This window comes from Oenanthe melanoleuca, chromosome 28, assembly GCF_029582105.1.
Source record: "Oenanthe melanoleuca isolate GR-GAL-2019-014 chromosome 28, OMel1.0, whole genome shotgun sequence".
Lineage (NCBI taxonomy): Eukaryota > Metazoa > Chordata > Aves > Passeriformes > Muscicapidae > Oenanthe > Oenanthe melanoleuca.
Window position 1 is genome coordinate 664,806 of NC_079361.1, and position 18,776 is coordinate 683,581.

At 51.0% G+C, this 18,776-nt stretch overlaps 1 protein-coding gene and 1 long non-coding RNA gene across 2 annotated transcripts; one reads left to right on the forward strand and one right to left on the reverse strand.

Moving 5' to 3' along the window:
• Positions 1-856: 856 nt before the first annotated feature.
• On the forward strand, positions 857-18,468 carry LOC130264374 (excitatory amino acid transporter 5-like). The gene is made up of 11 exons (XM_056512474.1): positions 857-1,033; positions 4,229-4,308; positions 6,916-7,128; positions 7,807-7,849; positions 8,597-8,819; positions 11,645-11,744; positions 11,932-12,165; positions 13,639-13,833; positions 14,453-14,587; positions 15,364-15,463; positions 15,568-18,468. Exons 1-11 carry the CDS (start codon positions 857-859, stop codon positions 15,703-15,705), a joined length of 1,638 nt encoding a protein of 545 aa, XP_056368449.1. The 3' UTR covers positions 15,706-18,468.
• LOC130264375 (uncharacterized) lies at positions 12,554-15,460 on the reverse strand. Its single transcript, XR_008842460.1, has 2 exons — positions 14,531-15,460; positions 12,554-13,192 (listed from the first exon to the last, which is right to left on the reverse strand). It is a non-coding gene; the product is annotated as an uncharacterized LOC130264375 (long non-coding RNA).
• Positions 18,469-18,776: the final 308 nt, after the last annotated feature.

An 18,776-nucleotide genomic window follows, 5' to 3' on the forward strand; every position in this document is an offset into this window, starting at 1 on the left:
AGTTTGTTGGTTGGGACTTCAGACTGCCCATTTTCCTGGCCAATGGTACATCTGCACTTAGGGTTCAATGACTTGGCTGGGATCCTTTGTATGTGTTCAAATCCATTCTATCAAAACTCATCTTAGGGACCTGTTTCCTTCTAGGCTGGTTGAGTTCAGGCCCACAGCTTTAGGCTAGCTGCAATGTGACAGCAAACTGGGCAGAGAAATGCTCTAAAATATCATGAATTATGGACCAGGTGCTCCAGCAGCACCTCATGGCCTTGGGAAAGCTTCCCTGGAGAGCTGGCAGAAGGTCAGATCTTTTGGGGCAGATATTTCTGTGGGAATATTCAGCATCATCTGTTGGTGCCGAGGGATGGGCTCTGCAGATGCTGTGGGAAATTCTCCCATTCACTGGGAAAGTTTCCCTTTGCAGACCCAGCCTTCACGAAGCCCTCACACATGGGGGCAGGACTGGGGTGCACTCACAGCCAGTGGGGAGCACAAATCTAGTGCAGGACCCAGATCTGGTGACAGAACCCAAATCCTTTATCAGGAACAGCAAAAAGTTCTGGGGCTGAGCCCCTGCTCTCAGTCTGCACACTGGCCCCCACCCCAGGGGCTGGAGGGTTAAACTGGGAGGGTTCAGCACCTCACAGCAGGATGCCAAGCCCAGATTAACCAGTTGAAGACGTCACTTTCCATTATGGGAAAGGCTCCCAAATATCCCTGAAGCCTTTGGTCCTGGGGATTAGCCAGCAGCACACTCAGCTCCTGGCTCAGAGCAGGGGTCCCTCGGTGCCGAGGGGCCTGTGGCCATGAGTGGGGCTGGGAGCTGCTCCCAGGGGCATCATCTGGGAGTCTGAGGGCCACCATGTGGGAGTGGGTCAGAAGAGTTGTGCTGCACTCGCTGTGCACGGCCCTCCTGCGCCTCTGGAAATGGGTAGCAGCTTTCTGGTACAAAAATGGCCTCTTGACTCTCTCCATGCTGTCAGTGGTCACTGGATGCCTCCTGGGGTTCCTGCTGCGGACACTGGAGCTCACAGACCTGGTAAGCCTGGCTGGGATGGTGATGGGAGTGAGGGGGATGGAGTGGGACAAGCCCTGGTGCCAATAAGGGTCCCAGATGGGCACAGCCCCAAAAGCAAAGGCTCCAGCCCAAGAAAACCACCTCAAGGCAGGTTTCTGCCTATGGCTTTTTTGTTTTTTTCTTTTCTTTTTCTTTTCTTTTCACCAAGAAGGTGCCAACAAATGCCCAAGCTATGGGACAAATCCTGCCTCCCTCCAATGACAGTGGGGAGCTCTGGGTTAGATCCCACGGTGCTGCAGGAGCCTTGAGGTGGGATGAGGATGGGAAAGGGGGGAATGTTTACTAAGGGGCTAGATGCTCAGTAAACAGGCTCCCCCCAACGCCACCAACAATACTGGGATCTGAGAGATGGGGTCCAGGAGATGGGGTTTGAGGGATTCGTTTGAGAGAAGGGGTTCTCCCATTACTCTCCCCAGCTGTGTGCAATAAAAGCACATTTCATGCTCTGGAGAGGACCCAGCAAATAAACAGAGGGCTGGTGGGGAGCCTGGAGGGCTCTGAAGAGCCACCTTCCTTTGAGGAGCCTTGGAGACAAATGCACTGGAGAAAAGGCAGGAGAAAGGCACGTTGGCTCAGCGCCCTCGGGGAGCGAGGCAGCACCTACGGAGCTGCTGTGCCACAGCTCAGCCCTGATCTCAGCCAGGCTGCTGAGCCAGGAGGGGGAATGCTGCTCCAGGAGAGCTCAGCTCATGCTGGAACATCCCTGTGTTGCCCACTAGGATTTAGCAAAGTCTTGTCATTTCAATTAGGCCCTTCAGCATCAACACAGCAGGGATGATCTCGTTACTTAATTGAAGCTGGGTGTAATCTCCCAGCCTCCCAGTGCACACACCCGTGAGAGCCCAGCAGCCACCCATGCTGGGCATGAGGCTGGCAGAACCCTGGGGCTCCAGCCCCTCCTCCTGCCATGCAGCAAGTTTATCCATCCTCTGCTCCTGCCCTGTTGCCACAGCTCTGCTGTGGGTCTGGCAGCCACTAGAGACTGTCCCCACTGGAGACTTCTGTCACAAAACCTGGAGGAGAGCTGGAGAGGTGGCTGATCCCAGCTTTCCTCCCTGCAATGGGAAAGTGTCACAAAGCTGAGAGACCCACTGGCAAAGAGATGCTGTTCTGGTCTGGCACTACTCCCTGCACCCAGCTGGGCCCATCACAGCTCCACTCTGCCTGAGCTCCCTGGGGGCATCAGCCATATCCAGGCCAGACACTGGGACAATGCAGGGACAGCACAGGGGACAATGCATGGAACAGCTGCCTTGGCACCCCTCAAAGCCCAGCATGGGCTGGTGCCAGTAGGTAACCAAAAGTACCTTTGGGGTAACCAAAAGTACCTTCTTGTCTTGGGGCCAACTCAGATCCCTCCATGATGCCTCTACAGTGGCACAGTGAAATAGGGGGATCAGGGATGGAGGAAGGGAAGATGGATGGATGGATGGATGGATGGATGGATGGATGGATGGATGGATGTGCAGGAGACTCCTGGATTCTTTGTATCAGAGTAGACGGTGTGGAACAAGACTCAAGCGCTCTGTAAATGCTAAAAGCTGCAGTTGCAGTTTATTATAAGAGAGTCTGCTAGGAGCATAGCCACATGCAGATTAAAGAGACAAAAGGGGGGAAAGAAAGAGAGAAGAGGGAGGGTAGAGAGAGAGAGTAAAGAAGGTAAAGAGCATAAAAGAAAAAGAGGAAGAAGAGAGGAGCAGGGGGAGGGAGAGAGAGTAATGGGATAAAAGGGTGTTGGGGTAATGGAAGAGGGAGAGGAAAGGAGAAGTGGGAGAAGGAAAGAAGAGCAAGGAGTAAAGAGTAAAAAGAGGAAGAAGAAGAGCGACTTCCCGTAACACAATAAATCCTATTTCATCATGAATATTCTGATTTTTAAGAACCAATCTAATACAAAATACTAATTCTATAGCATTTACATGCAGCCTATAGGAATCTTTATATTAGCATAGTGTGTGACATTCTTAACTCTAAGATCTAATCTTTGGGTGCTGGCTAGTTTTTTGTGTCTTTTGGCCTTGCCCTCTGGCCAAAAGCATTGTTTAATTAAGAGTGGATTAGCTTCAGCAAGCCATCCTATTGTGTACCTGGTTATTTAGTAACTAGGGCTTTCCTGTAACATCTTTCCTCTCCCCAACACTTCCCCAACAGGATGGATGGATGGATGCACAGATGGATGCATGGATGGAGATGGATGGATGGATGATGGATGGATGGATGGATGGATGGATGGTGGGTAGAGCTAAGGAGGAGGGAAGGAGGGGTGCTAGCCAGGCTGCTGGTCCCACAGACCCCTCACTCTCCCCTTGGTCATGGCTGTGGGATCCAGACTTTGAGGGATGTCTCTTCAGCCCTTCCCCATGTCCTTGTGAGGGTGAAGGGGGTGGAGAGATGCCATGGCACCAAGATTATCCCATGGATGGGCCAGAACCTGGGCTCTCCCTAAGCTCATCTTTTTCATCTGCAGCCACGAGATATTCCCACCTTTTGTTGCTGCCAACAGCTTTGGGGCACTTTTGCCCCAAAGCAGATGCAGCCAAGCCTCTGCTCCCTGATGATGGGGCAATGACTTCTGTGAGGAGCCAGTGGTGGGGCTATGTGCACCATTCCCTAGAATGCTACAGAACCAAGGATGTTTCTGGGGGAGGAGCAATCCCATGTGCCCCTCCCTTGTTTACTGTTGTTAGGATACTACTGGGAACCAAGAAAGCAGCTCAAGGACAAGAAATTATAACAATGATTAAACACCTGCTGGAGATGTGATGTTTTGCAGAAAGCATGTTCTCAAAGAGGTGTTGCCTTCTTGAACCAATGAGTCTTTTCTATTTTGTGTTGCACAAACTACCCTATATATAAGTGTAGTGTTTATTTAGATAGACCTCTTTTGCTTCTCCATTACAGAAGAACTATGTTGCATTATCCTTTTTTGCCACTCTCCTATAGCTCAAATGCAAATACAGCCAGCTTTGCCATGTGGCCAATATTCCCCATCCCTGAGCCAACTCCCAGTAAGGGGCAGCAGAGAAATGGCATCACAGAGTCCCTCAAGGAGCAGCTGCAAGCTCAGAGCTGGGTCTGGCTGGGAAAAAGGCAGATTGATCAAGTTTGAGCCCTTAACACATAATCATTTACCTGACACAAGCTCTGATCTGTGTGCAGGAGAAGCAATATTTTTCCTTTCCTGGAGAGCTCCTCATGAGGATGCTGAAGATGCTGATCCTGCCCTTGATCACCTCCAGGTAAGATATCGTCTGGTCTAAAGCACCATCTTTCCATCATGTTGAAAAGATCTCTCTGTGACCCCTGTTGAGGAGATAACCCCAAAACTGCAGGAGGTGAGAATAACCCTGGCTCCAAGCATCTGGCAGTCAAGCAGCATCCCCTGGCTTGATGTCCATCAAACCCCATGATTTCCCAGCAATAGTCTGGGAACAAATCCTCACCTGGATTTGGTAGGCACTTGCACCTAGGTCAGACACCTGCACTGGCTGGGGTTTTTCCCTTCTTTTGGGCAGCTGGGGATGCCAGTTCCTTCTGTGGGCAGTTGTGATGGGCTGCTTAACCTCAAAGCAAATTCCTATAGAGGGATTTGAGAAAGTTCAGGTAAAAAACATAAGCATTCCCCAGTTCTGTGTCTGTGTTTGCAAATCCCCATTTTATTGGCCCATACAGACCTAGAAATAAGGAACAGGGCCAGCAGTCCTCCTGTGGTCTAAGCAAGTCTAAGTCATTGTTCCCTCAAGGATGTGCCATTTCTCTATTGTTTGTCAGAGTAGGGTTGTTGTCCTATTTGCCTCTGGTCCATTTTTGAGAGCAGTGTGGTCTCTACCCTGGCCACACTTGACCTGTTCAACTTGACCTTGTAGAGAAGTCTGTACCTCACATCTGTCCCTGAGGTGCCTGAGGGTTTCCCTTCACTCTCAGCCCTCCCTGCAGCTCAGTTGCTGATGGTCTCCTCTGATCACTCTCCTGTCTGTGGGTGCAAGGTCTGCAGAGACCTCCTGGGAGTTTTCTTTCATGTTGGATTGAACCAGATATTTTTCTGTGGTTACTGAATGATGATGAAGTGCTGTCTTCCCTCTATGCCCCATCCCAGAAGGGTCTGGGTGTGCTCTGGGGATGGAGCTCTGGAGATCCCCCAGCCCCGAGCTGGAAAGCACCACCTATGTCACTGTAGATTTGTGGATCTCTTGAGTTTCCAAGGCCCTTCTCCTCCTGCATGTGTGGCTGCTGAACGGGATCCACAGCCTGACCACCACCTCAGCCACCCTGCATGTCCCCAGTGTTGGACTGACCCTTGCAGCCCTTCTGTTCTGTGCTGCCTCAGGGCCAGGGCTTGGCTGGGTTCTGCAGGGGCTTAGTGTAGGTCTGTATGCATATGGGGCACACTACAGCACCCAAACACTCACATTTCATAGAATCCTGGAATATCCTGAGTCAGAAGAGACCCACAAGGATGATCAGTGCAACCCCATTCCTGCCCAGCCCCCAACAGCCCCACCCTGAGCATCCCTGAGAGCGCTGTCCAAACGCTCCTGCAGCTCTGGCAGCCTTGGGGCCGGGACCATTCCCTGGGGAGCCTGGGCAGTGCCCAGCACCCTCGGGGGGAAGAACCTTTCCCTGAGCTCCATGCCAGCCCTGACACAGCTCCAGCCCTTGCTGGGCTCCTGGCCCTGTCCCAGAGCAGAGCTCAGCCCCTGCCCCTCTGCCTTCCCTCGGCAGGAGCTGCAGCCCCCGAGGAGTCTCCCCTCAGTCTCCTCTGCTCCAGCTGAATGAGCCAAGTGCCCTCAGCTGCTCCTCAGCCCTTCCCCAGCTCCGGGTCCCTCCTCTGGACATTCTCCAACAGCTTTGGCTCCTTCTGACCCTGTGGTGCCCAAGGTGCCCCAGCACTGGAGGTGAGGCTGCCCCAGTGCAGAGCAGAGTGGGACAATCCCTCCCTGGCCTGGTGCCCCAGCACACGGGGGCCCTTTGGGCTGCCAGTGGTGACTCAGATCCAACTTGGCACCGACCAGGACCCCCAGGTCCCTTCCCAGGGTGCTGCTCTCCAGCCTCTCATTGCCAGCCTGTCCCTGCATCCAGGGCTGCCCCACCCCAGGGCAGGGTCTGACACTTGCCCTTGTTCAACATCACACGGTTGGGGATTTCCCAATCCTCACATTTGTCAGGGTCTCTCTCTGGGGCATTTCCTTCCTTGAGAACATCAGCAGTTTCTCCCAAGTGAGTGGCCACAGCAAACCCAAGTCCTGCACCCAACTTGTCCCCACCACCAGCACTGCTCTCCCTGCTGGAGCAGCCTGTAATGTCCTCTCTATTTTTAGCCCAGTTTTGCTGAGAAGTAGCTTATGGGTTACTTCCTAGGAAAGCTTATGTGTGCATGAAATCTGAACCTGCAGGTCTCTCCTGGGTGTACGGGGTCCATCCTCAGGATTTTATGAACCTTGCTGGTACCTTCCTTTGCTCCTCACAGGGACACACAGCAGTGGCATGAGGCAATGAGAAATAAGAAAACAGTATCTCACAGAAAAGGAGCAGCATCAGTTATTCAATGTAAAATACATTAAGAGTATAAACTAAAACCCTTACAAAAAACAGAAAACATGGCCAGACCTTGAGAAGGGGCTTGGAGGTGCCTCCTGCTCTTCACAACTCAGCTTGGGCTGTCTCAGTCTCACCCTGGATGTGAGGTCCTGTGGGTGCTGCCACAGGAATGCGCAAGAGCTCAATGATGCTCTTAGGCTGTGATTTAAAAACCTATGGAAACCTCTCCCACCTTGGAGATGTTGCCCACCAGGTGCATCTTGTGCAGTTTGGGGAGCAGGCAGTGACGACTCTGTCCTGTGCTGCAGCCTCATGTCTGGGCTGGCCACCATGGACTCCAGGGCCTGTGGGAAGATGGGGGTGATCACCATCACCTACTACCTCTGGACAACCTTCATGGCAGTGACTGTGGGGATCATCCTGGTGGTCAGCATCCATCCTGGAGCAGCTGCCCAGAAGGACAACTATGCTGTGGGGAAAGTGGTGCTCAGCTCTGCCGACGCGTTACTGGATTTAATCAGGTGTGTCACACAGCTCAGCAGGAGCCAAGGTTGTGATAACAAAATCTTCCCAGAAGGTTCTGAGTTCCCAGAAGACCCTGAGATCTCAAGGGAAACAGGAAAACCACTGGCCAGGTGCTGGTACCTCCAAGCCCTGTAACGTGGGTTTATTTTCCCCCATCCATGCTCCTCTGGCCACTCTGTCACTGCCACTGCTCTGCAAAGCTCTCAGCACACAGATGCACTGCAGCAGAGAGCAGACAGAGTCCTGTTCTCTGCAAGGCTCAGATTCTCCTCTGCACCCCAGCTGGGACATGCCAAGCCCAGAGCTGGCCCAGGGCTGGGTTAAGGCAGTGGATGGGGTTACCTGGGAGGGGTTGCAGCACATACCCAGGGGCTGGGGAAGAATCTCCATTTCTGGGGTACTAGATTGAATGGATCAGGCTCTGAGCAGGGGGCTGCAGATGGCAGATGTCCATCCCAGGCTCAGGCTTTCCAGCAATACCATTTACACCTGGGTCTCAGTCCTGCTTTGCATTCACCTTCCAACCTGTCTTTGCTCCCAGCTTTCACAGCTGTCATAAGCTAGTGTTGGCTTTCATGTCCTCTTCTGGACATTGTGCCCACCAGAAGTGCTTCCCAGGATGCTCCCTATGCTCTCACAACACACTTTAACCCTGTGTCATTAACCTCTTACAGAAACATGTTTCCTTCTAACCTGGTTGAAGCTTCGTTCCAGCAGGTGAGTTCACCTGACCCCTCTGCAGCCAGGGTGGAGCTCAGCTCCACAGGGGGCTGCCTCTGCTCACCCACAGGCAGGACAGGAGCCCCCTCCCCTTCCCCTTCCCCTTCCCCTTCCCCTTCCCCTTCCCCTTCCCCTTCCCCTTCCCCCCCCCACACTCACCTAGGGTGGGCACCCGAAGGCAGGAGGGTGCTGGGGGCCCAGGCTCACAGGGACCCCCGTTCCTGCCCTCTGCCTGCAGGCTCTGTAGGAAGCAGCACACATCCCTGCCCTCAGATCCTGCTCCTGGGCAGCAGCTTTTTAGTCCCTGGGCAGGAAGGCAGCAGGCAGGGAAAGGGACATAAAGAAGGGACGCTTGAGGGAAGGTAGAGTGTTGAAAGGGGACAGACAGAGTGGCCAGGTGGGGTGGAGGGACAGGGAAAACAAGCAAACTCATGGCATTGGGAAAGCAGGGGTGAAGCTCCCAGGAGGGATGGAGGGAGCAGAGGGGCCCCAGCGCTGTGCTGGAATCCCACAGGGACCCAGTCACCAAACCATGAGTCTGCTCTGCAGCCCTGCCTGAGCACAGTCTGCAGCCAAGAGCCACAGCTCCCCTTGCCTGACTCACTCCTTGTTTCCACCAGCCTTTTACTGCCTGGAAACAAACCTTTAACCTCCAGGAGCAGCCAGCCTAGTGCCTGTGTGTTGAGAGCAGGATGGAGCTCATGCCAGCAGCACACTAACCTCCCTCCTTTGTTTCTGTTCCAGTACCGAACTGTTCTTGTCCCAGTGGTGAAGTCTCCTGGTTTTCCAAAGATCCCAGGAAAACCTGTCAATTTTATTTACTTCGCACCTGATGACAAAAACCCCGAAATCCACCGGCCGGTGTTCCTTGAGCTGACACCATCACCCGAAATGACCTACAGGACCCTGGCTGGGACCAGCAATGAGATGAATGTCCTGGGCATTGTCATCTTCTCTGCAACCTTAGGTACCTGCTCCTCCAGGGGCCCAGGGTGGCCACTGCTGTGGTCACCACACTTTACAGAGCAAAAGATTTGGGACAAGGTTCTTTTAGCTTTAACTCCCCAGTCCTGGGGAACTGGGCCCAGCACAGAGCTCGTGCCAAGGCCCCTGTCAGCACCAGCTGTGGTGGAGCTCACTAAAGCTGTAGGCACAGCCAAGGATGTTTTAACTTGCATTTCCTTCACAGCCCACGTGTGAGTCCTGAGGGTTTTCAAACCATTACATAAGCTGGGGGATCCTTTTAATGAAGTCTGAGGTGAGGTGTAATTTTGCAGAGGCTGCAAGCTCACCACAATGACCCAAAGCCTTCATGCTGAGTGTTCAGCCCTGAGAAGGCAGGATGTGACAGCAGGGTCAGACTCGGTGCTGTTACAAATACATGGGGATTCCCAACAGGACTTTCTGAAGGAAGTAGGGCAGCATCCTGTATTGAACAGCTTGCAGTCCTGTGTGGAAAAGGTGCTTGGCAGCAATTCTGGGAAGGAAGAAGGAGCAGAGGTTGTGGAGAGACACGTGCAAGAGAGGACGTTTAAAGGGGAGAAAGTCATTGAAAGAAAGAACTTGAAACTGCCTCCATGTGTAAGAGGACATGGGTGCAAGGCTGAGGGGGAAAGGGAGGAGGGAGAGATCAGGAAGGAAACAGAGTAGGAGGGAGTGAGATGAGCATAGTGGCAGGATTATGTGTAGATAAAGAGGTGAGGGCAAGAAGCTTGAACTTTGTGTATAAGCAACCAAAAAGCCAATTAGAGGATTTGAGGTGTGGAGGCAGCACAGGCAGCACAGCAGCAGAGTGCAGTGAGAGGCACGGAGAGCAGCCAGTGCTGAATGGGAGACCTCAGAGGAGCTGGCCACAGAGAGACTGGGCAGAGCCAGAGCCACTGACAGACCCCTGCAGCCAGAAGGGGTCTCTGGCAATCTCCTGTCCCAGCAGCCAACACCCTCTGCACATCTTGGACACCCAGGGAGGTGCTGAGCTCCTGCCCACAGGACATGTGCCACCCCCAGCCCTGCAAGGAGAAGCTGCTTTTCTGTCCTAAGATGACACTTCACAACCCGCCAGCGTGGGAGTGGGATCAGCCTGAGTCAGGAGGCAGTGGGAGCTCACCTGAGCCAGCCCCAGCCACCACTTGCACTTCCCATGTTTTGCCCAGGATTACAGCTCCACAAAGCCACAGACTGGCAGAGCATCACCAGCACCAGGCATGGGCTGCTTGATAAAGGGCACTCATACACCCACAGGGTGCTTTCTTTAGGAGGAGAGGCTGATTTGGATTTGCCTGGCAGAAAACAGGAGACGGACAGGGAGGGCACCACAGCCCCATGCCTTGGGAAATAGGGATCACCTCCTCAGGGTGGGGGGTGGGCAGGTGGAAGCTGGTTGAGCTCTCAGCAAAGTGTATTTGTGTTCAACGCCAAAACTCAGGCTGTGAGGCTGAGACCAAGGCGTCCATGCAGCACCCACTGGGTATGAGTGGTGACCCAACAGCTTCCCCAGCTCTGACAGTTCTTCACTGTCACTGGGGGCCTCTCTGTTGCTTTTGAAACCCACAAGAGGGCAGAGCTTTCAAGATCCTTGCAGGAATCTGTTTACTTGGGCCATGTCTCCTAAATCAGCTCTGTAGGACCTGAAAAGAAGTTACTTTCTTCCAAAGCAGCTGTTGTGGCCACCAGACACTGGACAAATATCCACAGAGCTGAGATTTAAACATGCCAAGCCTTGTCTCATTTCTCAAAGTCCTGGCAAATGTGAACCCACCTCATCTCTCTTTTGAGCAAGGCAAGAGATCCAACCACCAACCAAGGTCCTCTTGGAGTCCTCAGCCCTGAAGACTGAAGAAGGATAAGCAGGACATGATCCCCTCTATATTCTTCTTTTCCAAGATAAAACAGACACCTGCACAGCTTTGAAATTAATTTTAGCCAACACAGGAAGAAGGACTTGCACCAAGCTGGAAACAAGATGGACAATTACTCACAGGGTTCCTTTTCCCTTAGCCTGATGGGTTCCTGGAAAACCTCCCAGCCAGTGAAAGCACTGGCAGACAGGACAGCACCAGAACCCTTCTAACCACTCAAACCATAACCTGTATTTCTGCTCTTGTGTTCCTTCAACAGAAAATTAGGCTGGATTAGGTTAATGCAACATCAAAGGGAAAAAAACAGACTTAGGAGAGAAGGCTTAATGCCTGTATCTAAGCAACTCACTCAGATCCTTCCTGACATATCACATACAGCCACATGTGTTGTCAGCACCACAGCAGAGCCTGTGAGCCAACACTGAAGAGCCCAGCCCCCGAGGGAGCAGGTGAGGCACTGGGGGCCTGAGCACTGTCACTGCACAGCAGGGCAGGGATGCAGCACAGCATCACATCCACAGCCACAGAGAGCCCTACACACCTTATCCTTAAAAAAATTCCATTTTTATTTCAAGAGTTCCTTATTCTTGTATTACCAAATAGCAATCCAGATGTCCACTTAATCCAGCTAATCCACAGTTTATCCACCCCAATGAAATGACTCTCCCAGCATTGAGCAGCAGTGAAGTTACCTGTTTTCTGTACAAGGAAGAGTCCAAATCCTGGATTTGGGTCTGGTGGGGCTTTGTGAGAAAAGGCCAGATGATTGTGTTTGCTTGGAACAGAGAGTAGCCTTGACTTGGAAGAGCACATGGCAACCAGCACTGAATCAGGTTTTGCCTGGTGTCCCCCATTCTTTGGCCACCAGACCCTCAAGACACTTGGCCTGCAGGTGCAGCTCCCAAGTAACATAACCTGCTGTGCTTGCTTGCAGGACTTCTCCTGGGAAAAATGGGCGAGCGAGGAGCCCCTCTGGTTAACGTGTGCCAGTGCCTGAACGAAGCTGTGATGAAAGTTGTCTCAATGGCCGTTTGGTAAATCTGGTTTTGATTCATTGACTGATTGATTGATTGATTGATTGATTTTCTTTCCTGCTAATGGCAATGCCATTAGTGAGCGCTGAATTTGTTTTTGTACACAGTACCAAACAGTGCCATGTCTATCCTGCAGTGCTGCAGTGATTGCTGCATCCTCATAATTTTTTGTGCTTATTCTTTGCAGGTACTTCCCCTTTGGCATTGTATTTCTCATTGCTGGAAAGATCTTGGAGATGGAAGATCCATCAGTTACAGGACAGAAGCTGGGACTGTATGTCATCACAGTAGTGTCAGGGCTTGCCTTGCATGGAATCATCCTTTTACCTCTGCTTTTTGTGCTCATCACCAAGAAAAACCCCTTTGCTTTCATTCAGGGGATACTGCAAGCCTTGCTGATCGCCTTGGCTACATCCTCCAGGTAGGAAAACGTGGCTGGAACCTGCAGATAGCACAGAGCAGGGATCTGGTTTAGCAAGACATGGCTGTGCCCAGCCAGGTGAACTCTGGGAGGCAGGTGTAACTCAAAGGAAAACTATGCTCCAGCACTATTTGAAATGAGAATGCTCCTGGTTTTAGGAGGAAGCAGATGCTTAGCCCTGACCTGGGCAGCTCATGGTGCTCTTCCACTCACCCTCTCCCAGGGTTTTCTCAGAGCAAACCAGCAATGTTTTTGTGTGCACACTTCATTCCATTGCTGCAGTTTTCTTTCAAACTTTTGTGGGTTCAAACTAGGTCTGTAGTAGGTGCTTAACCCCATAAACTGCATGGGGTTATGCTCCTGGAGTTTAATTGAAAACATCAAAAGCTCTTCTGAGCACTTTATTGACAATCTAAGATCAACTACAGTGTATCCCAAGTTCATCCACAGAAAAATCTTGCCTACTTTGAAAAGATTTTAATAATTTTAGATTATATTTATCTATTCTATTTTCATTGAAATACAATGAAAGAAAGTTCACACTATAAACCACCAACCTTTCCTGAAGACACACAAATTCAAACATTTTCCTGGAGCACATTTGACTAGGCAAAGGGTTTTCCTGGCCTCTCTGTTTCTTCTCCAGACAATCCAAACAAAGCACCTGGACTGTGCCTCCCTTCCCTAGTGCCCACCGCTGCAACTGTTGCTTCTGCAACTCTTAATGACCTGCTCTCCTCCTGAACCTGGATTTCCAGCTCTGTCTCCATCAGGTTTCTCCTCCCTCTGCTCTGCAGCCAGCTAAGGGAGGGAGAATTGTCACAGAGAGAATATCCTGCTCCTTGTCCCAGCCCCATGTCTGTGCCCAGGGCTGGGGTCACCACTCTGCATCCAGAACCTTTCCTAAATGCAGTCCCCTTCTCCCAGAGTCTGTCACAATCCAATTGACTTCTGTGGTTTCCTTTCTTCAATCTGTTCTTCCTCCATTCCTCATCCCAGTTCCTGTGAGGCAGTTGTCATCTTCATGCTAGACAGAAACAAGAGAGAGAGATCAGGAGTGCAGAAGCTGAGGCAGGCATCCCTCCTGGAGCAGACAGGTGAGGATGATGGGAGTCTGGCTGACCCTAAGGCAGCCAGGGCTGTCTCACACTCCAGGAGGTGCTGCAGGGTTAACATGGGCACCAGGGATGTAGGGATGTCAACAGAGCTGCAGCCATGGAACACAGGTGGTTAAAGTGGTGCCTTCAGCCACTGAAATGACATTGTGACATTTTCTCCCTCAGCCTGCAGATCACTTTGCTGCTGATGTCTATTCCCAGGTGATAAGATCTGAAGAGACTTTCATTGCTACAGCAATTTGTACAACACTGCGGCATCCACCCTCAGGAGGGCTGGTATTCCTGTCCCATCACACTGACTCCACTCACAAAGCTCAACACCAACAGCAATTACTGCTTGTTTCTTGCTCTGCAGCTCAGCCACCCTGCCCATCACCCTCAAGTGTCTGCTGGAGAACAACGGCATCGACAGACGCGTGGCGCGGTTCGTGCTCCCTGTCGGGGCCACCATCAACATGGACGGCACTGCGCTCTACGAGGCGGTCGCTGCCATCTTCATTGCCCAGGTCAATGAGTATGAACTGGATTTGGGACAAATTATAACCATCAGGTAAAAGTTTCTCTGCAGCAGCCAGATTATTTCTCTCTATTCCTGTTTACAGACATTAGGATAACCTCCTGCACTTTTCCCATTTGCACAGATCTTGTTAATGTGCAGAGTGATCTTTGCTGGGAAGTTGAGGAGCAGGGGAGGGTGCAGCATGTCCCAGTCCCTGTGCTGTGTGCCAGGAAAAGCTAGGCTGGCTCCACATCCCAGAATGTGCTGCAGCTCAAGGACTTTGCCTGTAGGGAAAAGCTGCACAGATATGTGGCTGGAGCAGGCCACTGCAGGGCTGAGCACAGGAGGATTTGTGCAGGTGTCATTTACTCCCTTGCAGGAACGAGATATTCTCATTGTATAAGCAGGGAAATAAAGCGTGTAACTAAATAATAATGAAGTACATTTGCAAATATTTAGCAATTTTCAGGAGGAAGTCACTACCCTTAAGGCAGAGGGGAGCACAGAGCCAGGGCACCCGCTGCCAGCCCCTGCCATGCACAGGGCAATTTGTGATAGCACCTGGGAACAGCAAGGTGGAGGAAGTCAGATCCTATCAGTCCTTCCACACAGCAGTAACTTTGCCATCAAACATGCTAGCTGGAATTGCACAGCCACCTTGTCTTTGCAGCATCACGGCCTCAGCAGCCAGCATTGGGGCCGCTGGCATCCCGCAGTCGGGGCTCGTCACCATGGTCATTGTGCTCACCTCCGTGGGGCTGCCCACCGAGGACATCACCCTCATCATCGCCGTCGACTGGGCTCTGTAAGTGCTCTCCAGGCACTGCTCTGGGCAGTGCCCAGGGTCAGTCATGGTGATGTATCTTCATCTTGATAGATGAAACCAGACTTCTCTTGAGACAGAAACTGATGCTGGATTACACTTGTCACAGACAAATAACCACACAGCTTGTGAAATGTGCCATTCTAAAGTAAGATAAAAATGAAGCGAGTCATTAGGTGAGAAACCACAGAGAGCAGATGCTGAGTTATAGAACCCACACATGGGTGGCTGATTTGTACTCCCCCAGGGAGAAGAGGGAAGTATCATGGCTGCTTTTCTCTTTCCCTTCCCCTTTTTCTCTTTCTCCCACAAAGGAAGATTAACACACCACCAGTCCAGCCTTTCAGCATCACATGGTACCCAGCACCTCTGGCACCTTTTCCTAATGTGAGAGGTGCCTGGGTAGACAAGAGAGGAGCAGTGGCTGTATCTACAGGATTTCTCCTCGAGAGGAATCTCAAGGAGTTTTATGATCTGCTGAGGCAGCTCTCCCTCCACTTAGCACAACAGTGCCTGTCCCAGTTCGGGAGGCGGCACTGGCAGGTCCCTGCGCTGCTCACACAGGCAGGGTGAGAGATGCTGCCCCAGCACGGGGCTCACAATAGAGACCATTTTCTCTCTGCATCTGCAAAACCAGCACAGCACTTGGCAACACCAGTGAGGGGGACATTCAGGATAGGGGCTGACTGTTCCAAGCCATCATCACCCCGGGCACCCTGGCCACGGCCACTCCCTGAATCCTGGCACTCTGTCTGCAGGGACCGGCTGCGAACCATGACCAACGTCCTCGGTGACGCCCTGGCTGCTGGCATCATAGCACACATCTGTGAGAAGGACTTTGCCCCAAAGCCACCCCCAGTAAGTATGGCATGGTGGGAGGCAGGGGATCATGGGACATGGCAGCACAGCACGAGGCACCTGCTCACTCCAGAAATTAAAACTCTGCTCTTTTCTCTTTGCAGCAAGATCCAGTGAGCAACAAAGACAAGTTTCCCTCTGCCGAGACCTCACAGCTGCATCCCAAAGTCAATGGGATTGAAATGACTGAAGACACCCTGTTGAATCAGACAGGAATTCACTATAACATCTGCCAGGTGTAGATAACAGCATTCCTGCTCCCAGGAATGGCATCTTGGTGCTAAACACTGACATTGTAAGTGTCGCATATGGATGCTCTGCAAGATAAAGGCCTTACTTGGCACAAAAAGTGGGAAAATTCTCTTACCCTTTGAAGACTGTGGGATTCCCAGCAGGGACCCAGAACATGGTTCTGCTGCTGGGGCAGAGAGCCAGCTCCTCCCTGTGCCCAAGGACACAGCTGGGAGCTCACTGCCCTGTCTTAAACGGCTGGCTTTGAAGGATTTATAACTCCCATTTTTCCCAGCTCACCTATTTTTGAAAGCGAGGGAGGTGAGCAGGTGTTAGCAGACTGGATTTGGTGAGGATGCAGCAGGGATGGAACACTGAACCCTCTGCCCAGCAGCTCTTCCCTTCCCAGGCTGTGCTCCAGAAGCTTTTGTTTTCCTTCTTATAGAGATTATTTTTTTAATCATTGCTTTTTATTTTACTACTCATCTAAAAACTAAGATTAAGTGAATTTTTGTCTAGAGCTCAAAATCCAAGTTGGACCTAACTGGATTTCCCAGCTGTCAGGTTGCAGACAGGATGGCTGAGCTGTTGCACTCTCTCAGGGACAGTGGGATCCACTGGCTGCAAGAAGGAAGGACCAGCTGTACACCTGTTCCTACAGCTGTTTTATTACAGAGAACTAATTAACCAGGCCCAATTGCAACTGTGTTGATTTTCCTGGCTAAGGATCTGTCCCCAAGCTCAAATTCCAATTACAGCCTTAAAATACAGGCTTCCCAGGGCAGCCTTCTACACAAAAGCCTTTTATACCAACAATTCATGTCACTGAATTAATTTGTGTTTCAAAATGTCATCTCATCTCTTTTCTCCTTCTTGATATTTCCTGCCACAGAATTAGGAATCATAATACAGCTCAGACCCCCACTCACATCACAGAACTGTTCTCCAATTGCACATAAAGAAAACATTTTCTGTGCAGAATTCTTTCAAGCTGAAGTCAGAGGTTGTAAAAAATTTTCTAATTTAGAAATATTCGTTCCAGTTTTGCCAAATGAAAAGGAGAAACTATTAAATATCATAAACCAGCTTTTGCACAAAAATTGTCTTCTATTAACTTACAAAAGCCTCCACAGAATTAGAATCCTGGGCAACATAAGCTTGAGACACTGCTGCTGACTTTGGCCTCTTTCACCCTTTCTCCTTGGTGAGGCAAATTATTACCTTCCTAAACATTATAGCCCAACTGCTCTTCAAGGAGCAGTCATGCCATTCACAAACCCAAAATAATCACATTTCAAATCAATCTCTGCAGCTTCCCCAGACATCCCTCCCTCCTTCCCTTATCATTTGTGATCACCTTGATACATCACACGCTGGTTCAGCACCACTGGTTCTGAAGGGATTTGTGGTTGTTCCTCTTTACTAGAAGTGAGCTCAGCCACCCAAAACCCCTGGGAGATGCTGGGAAGTACTGGGGAGGCTCCAGGCAGCCCCAGCTCTGGACAAGGTTCTGAGTATCCCATCCTTCTGCAAGTCACCCACATCTCACAGACACAGCTGGACAGACCCCTCCAATGCACCTGCTCCAATGCAGTAATTAAAACAGGTGAGATGTATGAGACCTTCCTGCTCAGTGACAGGTGCATGGGAGCAGCCACATCCCTCACTGGATGCCCCAGGTGAGTCCAGGCCAAGCAGCACAGACACCAGCACAGGCAGCAGAGATGAGCCCCACTTTCACATCCATTCTCTCATTAATGAGCTCTGGATATTACAGCACACAATTAACCCTGCAACAAAAGGCAGGATGGAACATCCATGACAAAGGTCCTTGAGGGAGTGCTGGGCTGCAGGATGAGCCTCTGGGCAATCACTCCCATCACTGGGCTCTGGCTGCTGCAGACCAGACCTCCTTATCCCCTGCCCTGGAAACTGCAAGTCACACTAAAACTGCACATCCTCGAGCTCACTGCAACAAAGAAAAAAATTATTACTGAAAAAAATCCCACCCTGTACAACTTACCCCAGAAGCTGCAAGTCCTGTGCTTTATCAATCCCAGAATGGTTGAACTGGAATGGAATTTAAAGCTCATCTCCAATGAGCAGGGACACATTCCACTAGACCAGCTTGCTCCAAGCCCTGCTCAACCTGGCCTTGAAAGTGCTGGTAACATCTCTTACTATCTGGTAAGATTCACATTAGCAAAAATGCTTTCATTTTGAAAATCAGCAGGAGGTATTTTGGTGCTAGTAAGGTTAAGTGTCATGCCAGAGTCCACATAGCCTTGTCCTTGTGACAAATACAGCAAGGGAGACTTTTGAGTCCAGCAGCCTCAAAACTGGGCTGCCATCACTGTGCCCCTCTAACAGGATAAAACAAGGGGAAAAAAAGTAATTCAAGTGCTTCTGAAAAATCACTTTGTGGTCTGGTATAGAGGGAAAGCTTCATTATGGATGAGGAAAATTCAAAAGGCAGCAAGGACAATCTATCTTCAGCACTGCAGGCATGGAAGAGGCACCTGAACACCTTTAACAGGGTGGAAATAGTGGAAAAGCAAATGAAGCAGATTTATGGGATGGCCCAGTCCCAGACTATGCCCTTGGGCTGGCACTATCCCAACCCCACCTGTGTTTTCAACAACCTGCTGTTGGGGAAACACTGACACAGTGTTCATCTGCTGCTCAGGTGGGAACAGCAGCCTTCCTGTGCCAGCCCTGAGAGCCAGTGGCACCCAAGGAACCCCACAGTGTCAGCAGGACTTTTGTAGAGAGCAACACAAGAGATTTGTAGAAGACAAAGTAGCAGAATCTGGACAAAGTCACGGGAGGAATTTTATTCTGTACCAACTGTATTCAGGAGACCTGGATGGCAGGGAGGTGAAGTTCCATGTGTCCCACATCAGGAAAACTGAGGTGTCTTGCTTGGCAAACTGAAACCTGTCTATTCAGCCTCAGAAAAGGTGAAAACAAGGGAGCTGGAGAACTGCCCAGGCTCCCCAGGGAATGGTCCCAAGGCTGCAATTGGACAGTGCTCTCAGGGATGCTCAGGGTGGGATTGTTGGGGGTCTGTGCAGGGCCAGGG

What these genes read in the sequence shown, in the direction of transcription:
- LOC130264374 (XM_056512474.1), top strand. Translation starts at nt 857, where the DNA reads ATGTGGGAGTGGGTCAGAAGAGTTGTGCTGCACTCGCTGTGCACGGCC. An exon ending in GCGTTACTGGATTTAATCAG is followed by an intron (nt 7,129 to 7,806) that starts GTGTGTCACACA and finishes AACCTCTTACAG; the next exon opens with AAACATGTTTCCTTCTAACC. An exon ending in GGACAAATTATAACCATCAG is followed by an intron (nt 13,834 to 14,452) that starts GTAAAAGTTTCT and finishes TTGTCTTTGCAG; the next exon opens with CATCACGGCCTCAGCAGCCA.